The sequence below is a fragment of the Lates calcarifer genome, linkage group LG19, assembly GCF_001640805.2.
Source record: "Lates calcarifer isolate ASB-BC8 linkage group LG19, TLL_Latcal_v3, whole genome shotgun sequence".
In the NCBI taxonomy this organism is placed as follows: Eukaryota; Metazoa; Chordata; class Actinopteri; family Centropomidae; genus Lates; species Lates calcarifer.
Genome location: NC_066851.1, coordinates 21,724,532 through 21,734,047, shown reverse-complemented (window position 1 = coordinate 21,734,047; position 9,516 = coordinate 21,724,532). Strand labels below are relative to the sequence as shown.

The following is a 9,516-nucleotide window of genomic DNA, read 5'->3' as shown; positions in this document are numbered from 1 at the left end:
GCCGCCCCCCATCTATCCTCTGCCCACTGCGCTGACCGGTCACCATGGCAACTGGCACAAAACTCATTTTGCTGAAATTTGGCCATGGCTTTTGGAAAAGAGCAAAACAAAAAAAAAAAGTGAGCAGTTGTATTTGCTGTATGCACTGTGAAAACACGTCTTTTATATGGTGCCAGAGAGCCTGTGAGGCTTTGTCCTCTGTACAAATATGAGTGGCAACCTCTTTTCTAGCCCTGAACAAACATCTACGGGCCTCGTCATCTTCCTCCTCCTCCTCCTCACTGGGCTGAAGGTACCATGGGACTACTTTCTGGAGACTCAATGAGAAGAAAAAAAAAGAACCGGTGGCACTGAGATTGATCTGGCTTTAATTAACCATTGTACGATGATCCACAGCTTCTGCCAAACAGCCGGCATGATTTACGGTCCGCCTGTGGTTGAATGGGTACAGGAGGCGGCTTCAGCTGGGCATGTTCTGCTGTAAAATGTAGTCTAGACTGATTTATCACCACAGAATTTAATCAGAAATCTAAGACAACAATATATACACTTTCTGACACCTTCTTAAAATCTGCAAGATATTTTCTCCAATGAGGAAATAAGGATTTACTTGTACCTTTTTGAAATGTTTGTACTTTTTACGTTGCTATCCTTCACAAGAAAAAATGCACAAAACACATTATAGATTATTGATATGCAGATGTGGGACATAGTAAGTTGTTTTGCAAGTTACAAGTAAGTCACAGTAATTCTTGGTCTTGAACACGTCACTGTGTACCCTTCAACTGGCCTCCATGAAACTTTTTAAGAGCAAGATAATCAGGTGTGCCTTCGTATATTGATCCTGTGACACAGTCATTTGATGGTTCTGAGACAAAAGTATTTTTTTCTTAACCACAACACATTCTTTACTTCCAAATGTGATATTCCCTGGTATCATCTGTCTGTCAGACGTGCTTTCCAGTTTCAGCAAGATAAAGAGTGTATTTGCTGCCAGCTTTAAATGACATAATTTCCAATCTTTTTATCTTATTTTCAGTCAAAATCAAAGGGCTGTGGAAATTACAAATCTACGAGTGATAGATAGTGATAGAAGATAGAAGACTCAAGCCAGACTTCTTTCTTATTCATGTGACTCAAGTCCACACGTGGTAAAAATCCATGAATAACAACAACCTTTAAGCTGCCAGGATGTGAAGAATACATCAGTCTTTGTAGAGTCTCCTCTTGTGTAACTTGCTTCTTTTATAGCTGACTCTTCACTGAGTCAGCAAGACTCCTCCACTGGACGTCTGCTGGTCTGCACCTGCAGAGGTGTGAACAGTTTTATTCAAATGACTTTTAGAAACATTCTAATATCATCAGCATTACTAATATTTATAGTTCTGTTACATCTCCATTTTTAGCTCATTTAATTGAACTATAATGAGCAATAATTTAACTGCAGGCTTGATGAATTAATGTAATGGAATAACTCCCATTACAAGAAGCCATCGAGTGTGCACTTATAAATGTTAAGTCATTATTATAGATGATGACTTTCTCACTTTCTCATAATAGATAATGAGACAAAGCGAGTTATGCCGAGGGAATAAAGACACGAGCTCAAAAAGATCTTTGACAATCTAACAACCAAAGGTTGTTTCTATGAATTCCTTTCCTCCTGTAGACTATTATAAAATGATGTATTAGCTCTTACTGAAATTAGAGGTTCAAATATAAAGCGCATCTTATCTAAAAGCGATATTGTTTCATTGTTAAGTGAATAAATGACATGTTTTTCTCCTGCCCTGTATGTGACCGGCAGTCATTCATGTGACTTGTTGTGTCTTTATTGACACAGAGAAAAAAAAAGGCCAGTCACTTTTGTTACCTTGAGCTTGAGCCTTTACAAAAGTCTTTTCTGAATGCACTGTGAACATCAGTCTGTCAGCCAGTCGCCACTCCCCTGTCACCACCACAAATTCCTGAGCATGGATTGTTCTCAGCTGATTGAAGTGGTTTCTTCTTTTAAGACTCGGTGAGGGAAAAGACTGCAAATCACTGACTAAGCAGGACGCTCTCTACAAAATCTCCTCCCTCTTTCACTGTAACAGACCGAGGATCACGCTGCACCCGCACGGCTACCAGTCAATACTTTAAAAAGACATAAAGAGAGGAAGGTATTAGCATATCAAAAGCCAACATCTGACACAGCCCTGCCTGAACCTACAGTAAGGGGTGCAGTGGGAGGAGGAGGGTCGACTGAGGGAGGAGGAGGTGGGAAAAATGAAAGTCTGCCGGTCGAAGCTCACCGAGGGTTTTACCTCTGTTCGTCAGTCACACGAGGAGAGGTAGTCTGCACCCACAGGAAGGGGATTAGGAGGAATACAAAGGGGGCAGACGATAAAACTGGAACAGGATGAGAGATCTGCTTTCTGCCTCGGGCTTTGATTAAACCCAGCACACACACACACACATACAGATGTCAGTGTGAAAGGTCAAAGGTCGAAAGTAGAAGGGTAAGAAGGAGGGTGGGAAGAATAAAAGGATATGAAGTAATTGAGAGAGAAAAAGAAAATGAGGGTAGAGAGCAAGAGTGAGATAAACAAGGAACGGAAAATTACCTGCAAAATGGACGATTGCGTGTTTCACAGTTTACATTCTGTGCTAAAATTTGAAAGAAGTGGGGATTTTTATAAGTGTAACAATGATCCTCCCCTCACTTAACCAAATGTTTTAGTTGCCTGCTCTTAACCATTTTCCCCCCTGACCTTAAACACATCATAGTTGCCATACATAGGTAATTTAAAGGTCACAGCAGAAGGTGAAAATAATAAGACATTTACTATTTCATACTGACTGCACTTGCCAGGTCGTTAAAATGCAAAAGAAACATCAACAAAACACACAGAAAAATGAAGGTACATGGTTCTTTTTATTTTTATCAGATCAAATGGAAAATGACATAACTCAGGATTTAATTTCTTTAGCACCATAAATCCTGACAGGTGTATAGGACCGTCCACTCTGAGGTGCTGTCCTCCTGGGTGATTGTCTTTCTTCCAGCCCTTTCTGTGCTGTGTGCATGTTCAGGAAATGGGCTCTTGGCCACTCACAACAAGTTTCAACCCTCACCGACCTGACCCGAGCACAGATTGTGGTTTTGATCCGGTGTAAATATGCAGTTTGTGTTTGAAGTCACTGTGAACTTTTTCTGTATTTAACCACACGACACCACCTACAAACACATTGTACTGCACGATCTGATTCTGGTGGAAAACAAATATGTTATCAGTGAAGTTTAGTTGAGCTATGGCACAGTACTTACTGCATGTATACAGTATATTACAAGTATGAAATACAAGGCAAGAAGAAAAAGTATAATCAAAAACATAAAAAACATTTATAGGACGCTATATCATAAGTTAACCATGAGAAGCAGAGAGAAAGTGACTGGGGAAAAGACAGACAGAAATAAAATGAGAGAAAGCATGCAGTATATTATATACAGTGTATGATGTTGAGAGGCTGGGTGAAGCAGCGGGCAGGTGACGGCATATATGGCAAGCAGTTCAACAGGTGCTGTGGTAAAAGGCAGTGCTGACAGACAGGAAGAGAGATGAATGTTTGGTGTCAAATCTCTCCTCTGGCTTCTGTCCGCTGTCAATGAGGTGAAGACAACCAGAAGAGAGCAGAGCAGCGGAGAGAAAATACAGAAAGAAAAAAAAAAGGAAAAGAAGAAAAAAAAGATTCTTGGCTGCGATGCAGGACATACTGTATTACAGCTGTATTTAATAAAAAGCACAGCAGCATTGATCTGAGTGGGGGGAATTTCTCCAAACATCCTGCAGAGCTAAAAGGCCGGTGGGATCCCTGCGCTGGTCTGATTGAGGGCTTCCTGTTTTAAGCGCTTAATGAGGAACTGGGGAGAAATTTAACTTCCAGGTCTCCAGGCTTGGACGCTTTCCTTAAAATAAGAGATTTTTTTTTCCAGTCCATCTGGGCTGATATTCACCTGCCGCTGCTGCATTTGTGCAATTGTGTTAGGGTTAGTGACAGATTTTGGCCACTAGGGGACAGAAGAACAGCGAAATAAGCGCTGGCATTGTATCAGCTTCAGTTAGCAAATGATTACCAGAGCAACACAATAATCACACTGGTGTTGTGTTTTTGGCCACTTGTCGTCCAGCATTCAGTCTCCTTTTAGCTGTGGTTTGAGCTTTTTAGAAAAGTGTCTGGATCTGCTTCAGAATATCTAAACAAAAAACACATTAATCTGAAAACACACTTTTTTCCCCTCAGTGTTTAGCCTTCAAGTCACACTGAAGTCATTTTCACACTTGTAGTTTGGTCCAGTTGGATCAGGACCGAGGAAAAAAAAATGACACCACTGATGGCTTTTCATCTGTTCTTTTAATAGTTCCACTGACATATTACAAATATATCAGGAGCTGGAAGCATAAACACATGTGGGCCACAGAGAGGTCATTCACTGGACCGTTTTTATGACTGTCACTCTGCATCATCAGCACTAAATGAGTCTATGTAGGGAAATCAAGTAATGCAGTGCTCTGCTGCACTTCACGTGATCATGTGTGTTCTTTGTCGCAGAGAACTCATGAAGTAATAACTGATGATGAGCATTATAAGTCAAGACTGCAGCTTTGTCTTTATCTGTCTAAAGTAAAGTAAACAGTCACTTCCATGGTATTTCCCACTTTGGTTTTACACAGCAAAATGAACACAGCAAGACTGGATTGGATTGGAAAACAGTTTCAACACATTTAAGCATTTCCAAAAGCTCTCTTCTAAACGTTTAAAACAGCATTGTGGCATCATGATGTACAAGGATAGCAGCAACTGAGCAAACTGGAAAAGTCCCAGTAACATGGATACCATGGTCACACTGAGCTCACTATGAATAACAGTTCATACTAAGAGTACTTTTATTCTTGTCACTATGAAATCCAACATAATTAACTTGGTAACTTTAAGTTTAACAAAACAGATTTTTCTAGCTTTCATTAAGTTATATACAAAGCTGGGTCTCTTTGCTCTGGTGTTTCATTGGGAGCCATTAACTAACCTGTCCATCTTCAGCGTGAGGGTCCCTGCCTCCATAATAAAGATAGAAATGTGCATTGTATGTACAGGCTACTGATTATCTCTGTTGAGCTCTATGTGTCATTAACTTGAAGCATGGATGTCTCTCCTCCAACAACCATGCACATTAGTTGGAATTAAAATCAATAAATGCAATTCTTATCTGATAAGCACTGCTTAGTACGCTGGTTCATTAAGGTTTCATTTAATTGCAACCCACTTGCCAAACAGAATGCAGATCATCAGCATTTTTTATAGATATATAGAAGGAGAAAAGTAACTACCACTTGACAGGAATTTATCCCTGTCTGTGTGATGTTAAAATGTTTTTTTAATTTAAAAAAAAAAAAGTCATATCAACATTTAAACTTGAGAATTCTAAGATAAGGTTCTTGATTTGAGTTTTTACTGTCCAGTAGGATAGGCTACAAAGAAGGATCTGAGATTAGACCTGAATTGGTTTTCCCTTACTGCTGTAAATCATGCAGAGGTTGAAATCAGTTTAATGCAGAGATCCTTGTAGTAGTAGTGGTAGTAGTGCACCCACTGTACAATTCACAAGAAATGAAACTTAGCCTTTGCAGCTTTATTGCTCTCAGCACCTCTTGGCAGTAGCTCAACTCCAATATTTGCACTGACTCGTCTGGTAAATGATTTGCAAATCGAGCCTGGTTGTACAGTGCGAACCAATGTGTTTATCTAATTGCTCTTTGTTTGCATCTCGGTGTCAATCACCAATCTCCAGGGTGAACACTTGCTTCTGAAACGTAAGCACACTTAGGTTTCGCTTTCAGCAGAGACAAAAAAGCTGAGTCACCCCGTTCCTCTCCAATAGAGGAAGAGGTGAAGACATGGCTCCGACGTTGGTGAGTCTCCTGCTGCTCAGTTCTCTCTCTGATGAGTTAGTGTAGATTTTGCTGTTTGTGCATACATTTGTGTTCCTTTACACTGACAACATTTTAAATATCTGTTATATATATTAAATATCTGACTAGGTGAAGCACAGACTTGATTAGGTATGCATGAGCCAACCAACGTCACTTTGAGTTTGCTCCTGTAATGTGTGCAGTGTGTTTTAGTTGTAAATAAAACTGAACATTAACATAAGATTTTAAATAAACAGATGTTTTAATGTGACTTTCTAATGTCTCCTTATGGAAGAGAATAGAATAGGACAACAAGAGCAAACATATACAGAAGGAGAAACTTCAAGCACAAATAGCAGGTGATAGAAAGCGAACCAAAGGCTGCAGTCGAAAACCTTTGGCAGGGCTGCATAAGGCATCACCTGTGTTCTCCTGCATGTGCATGAAAACAAACAGAACAGGAATTAAGTAGTGACTGGCTCTAGAGAGATCCGCTTTAAGAGGGAGGGGTGATGCAATCTGCAGCCTCACCACTAGATGGCACTAAATCTTACACACTGGACCTTTTAATTTTTATTCAATTTTGAATTTCTTTTAGTTTGACCATGATGCAAAGCCAGGAGACTTGATCGAGATCTCCCATGGGATGTATGAGCACTGGGCTGTCTACATCGGAGGAAATGAAGTAGTTCATTTGATACCTCCACGTGAGTGAGGTGTTTACTACATTCACATTGGAAGATCATCTATAACCCTCTGTCTGCCATGTATATTCATTTTAGTTTATTTAGTAAATGACTAAAATACAGGATAGTTTTCTGGACACATCAAACAAAGACACGTACTGTCTGTAAATGTGAAATAATAACAACAGACAACAAGTTGTTCTTCGTTCTTTCACCCTTTTCTTCTCCAAGCAGCTTCATTCTAACTTCCTGTCTGTCTAATCTATGATACACACACACACAGATGATGATTCAGGGGCTTTGGACCTGCTTACATTCCTGGACACCGGCAAAGCACAGGTGAGGCGCCAGAAGCTCTGGGAGGTGGTCGGCTGCCACAGTTTCCAAATCAACAATCTCCTGGACGACGAGTACGAGCCTCGTGACCGTCGTGTCATTGTGAGGGAGGCCTGCAGTATGGTGGGTCAAGAGCTGCCGTACTGTCTTGCCACTCGCAACTGCGAGCACTTTGTTACAGAACTACGATACGGCAAGTCAGAGTCTCGTCAGGTGGGTATCCTGTGGATCTTATATTACTGTTTGTATGACAACATGCAAACTTTCCTCCTTTGAAGGAAGGAAATTACAGAATATAAACCTGACAAAATGCTGAACATAAATAGTATCAGAACTGGGGTTTGGGATAATGAAAAGTGAGTATAGTATAAGTTTAAATAGACTATGTTTAACAATAAAATATCAGTGTTGTCAATGTCTGTTCTGAACAGTTTAGTTAGTGTACTTCAGTTTAGTTTAGTTTTCCCAGCCCACAGAGACATGTAAACTACATCCATACATCATGAAAAATCTTCTGTATAACAAAGTAAGATGTCATGTGAATAGAATCAATCAGCAGATCAAATATAATATATAGAGTGTATATTCTCTTGACACATCTCAACGCTTTCATATTTTTCTCTCTACACTTCTAATCATAACAGAACATAACAGATGTAGTTGCAACATATTTTATTGATGTTTCAGTGGGAAATCCCTTTATCAAAGTGATGCACAGCGTGGTGTGTGTCTGCACCTGGATCCTGGATGAGTTTATCACATTCATTGTAACAATGTACAGATCTAACGCAATCTATTATCACTGATAAGAAGCAGATGTGGTGCTGAATAAATTGTGATTGCCCATATTTCAAACAACAGAGGATGATTAACAAGCTGAGTTTCAAAAAGCTTGTTTAATCAAACCACTTAGTGCATCTGTCACCTTCACTCTGTTGTAGCTATACATAATTATCCAGAATGCAAACGCCACCATCTTACAGCCACTGTGCTAAATCAGAGGGTCTCACATCCCCAACAGCTGGACTGTTAGTTTTCTAATTGTATGTAAATCTCTACTTTACGTCGGGTTTTGTTTTGCTGCTCTGTGCACGTTTAGCAGCAGCTGACTGTGACGGGCTGAGACACCTGTCAGGGAAATACATTTGTTTGCTTTCGTGCCAAAGGTTAAGAGTGATACCACTCTTACATCTGTACTTTAAATGTGGAACTGGAGCAAGCTAGCTTAGCTTAGCATAAAGACTGGAGGTCTGGTTCGGTCCAAAGCTAACAAAATCTGCCGACCAGCACCTCTAAAGCTCACCAGTTAACACACCCTTCTCATATCCAACTGTTCATTTAAGGCCAAAACTATCTTGGAGAAGAAACAGTTCATTAAATCAGAGGTGGACATTAACTTCTGAGAGAACTGAACATTTTTCCAGTTATATAATGTCAGCAACTTTAACATTTTACTTCACCATTCAGCTGTGCCGCTTTGCTGCTTCTGTGTAGGAAGAACAGATTTAGAAAAAGATGCATTTCACACCAAATTAATTTCAGTATAATTGTCACAATTACAGGATTCACTCATGAGATTCGATGTGCCTCATCAGCCTCAATAGCAAACTAAAACTCAACAAACCCTATCATCTACAAAACAAATGATTACACTGAATTCTGGCTTTCTACAGCATCTGTGTATGTCAGCTACTGGAAGATTCAAGTTAGAGAATCAGCTTTGCTTAAATTATGGTCAGGGTTAGACAACTAAAACACACAGCTGAGGCTGGACATACATTTTGAGGTGGGAACTGTCTAAAAAGGAAAAGATTTAATGAAATACTGGGCAGCATTTAACACACAACACTTTCTGGTGTGACCAGGACATAAGACAGGAGAATAATTTTACCTCTAATGTGCCATGTTGTCAGATTTGACATTGACTGGCAACACCAACTGCATTAATAATTCTCTAGCTCTTGCAGATTGTATGTGTATGTGAATCAAAGACACATCCTTGACCCTCAGCCTGCCACTTATTTGTCTTTTGCAGGTTAAAACAGCAGCTGTGATCGGAGGCATAGCCACAGCAGGTGTGGCCCTAGCAGTTTTGGGTGCTGCTCTGTTTTCCAGCTTGAGCAAGGATGACAACAAAAACAGAAATCATAAATAACAGCAATGAGACAGCAAGATAAAAGGAGCGATCTCGCCATTGTTTGAGTCAGCTCACCTGGCAGTGATTATGATTACACTGAATAAACTGTTGCATGTGTACAAATTTAAAAAGTGGTTGGTTTAGTGCTGTCAGAACATACAAAACAGACAACCTTGAATACAATGATGCACATTAGAGAGAAAAGTTATGCATGAATTCTTGGTACTGGAGCTTTGAGTCACATTCAGTTCATGTTTCTCTGTAAATGATTGATAGGGACGCAAATCTTCACTGAACCACTGATTACATTTTTGCCATTTTTACAGTGTTTAATTATTTTTTGTTTATGTCCTCTGTACCTCCACTCCAACAAAAACCAAAGAGTAGCTTTTAAAAAAATGTCTTT

At 39.8% G+C, this 9,516-nt stretch overlaps 1 protein-coding gene across 1 annotated transcript; it reads left to right on the top strand.

The window, feature by feature from the left end:
• The first annotated feature begins 5,789 nt into the window (after nucleotides 1–5,789).
• LOC108889161 (phospholipase A and acyltransferase 4) lies at nucleotides 5,790–9,241 on the top strand. Its single transcript, XM_018685521.2, has 4 exons — nucleotides 5,790–5,951; nucleotides 6,550–6,658; nucleotides 6,921–7,186; nucleotides 9,009–9,241. Exons 1-4 carry the CDS (start codon nucleotides 5,937–5,939, stop codon nucleotides 9,126–9,128), a joined length of 510 nt encoding a protein of 169 aa, XP_018541037.1. The 5' UTR covers nucleotides 5,790–5,936; the 3' UTR covers nucleotides 9,129–9,241.
• The last annotated feature ends 275 nt before the right edge of the window (nucleotides 9,242–9,516 follow it).

What these genes read in the sequence shown, in the direction of transcription:
- LOC108889161 (XM_018685521.2), top strand. An exon ending in AGTTCATTTGATACCTCCAC is followed by an intron (nt 6,659 to 6,920) that starts GTGAGTGAGGTG and finishes ACACACACACAG; the next exon opens with ATGATGATTCAGGGGCTTTG. An exon ending in GCAAGTCAGAGTCTCGTCAG is followed by an intron (nt 7,187 to 9,008) that starts GTGGGTATCCTG and finishes TGTCTTTTGCAG; the next exon opens with GTTAAAACAGCAGCTGTGAT.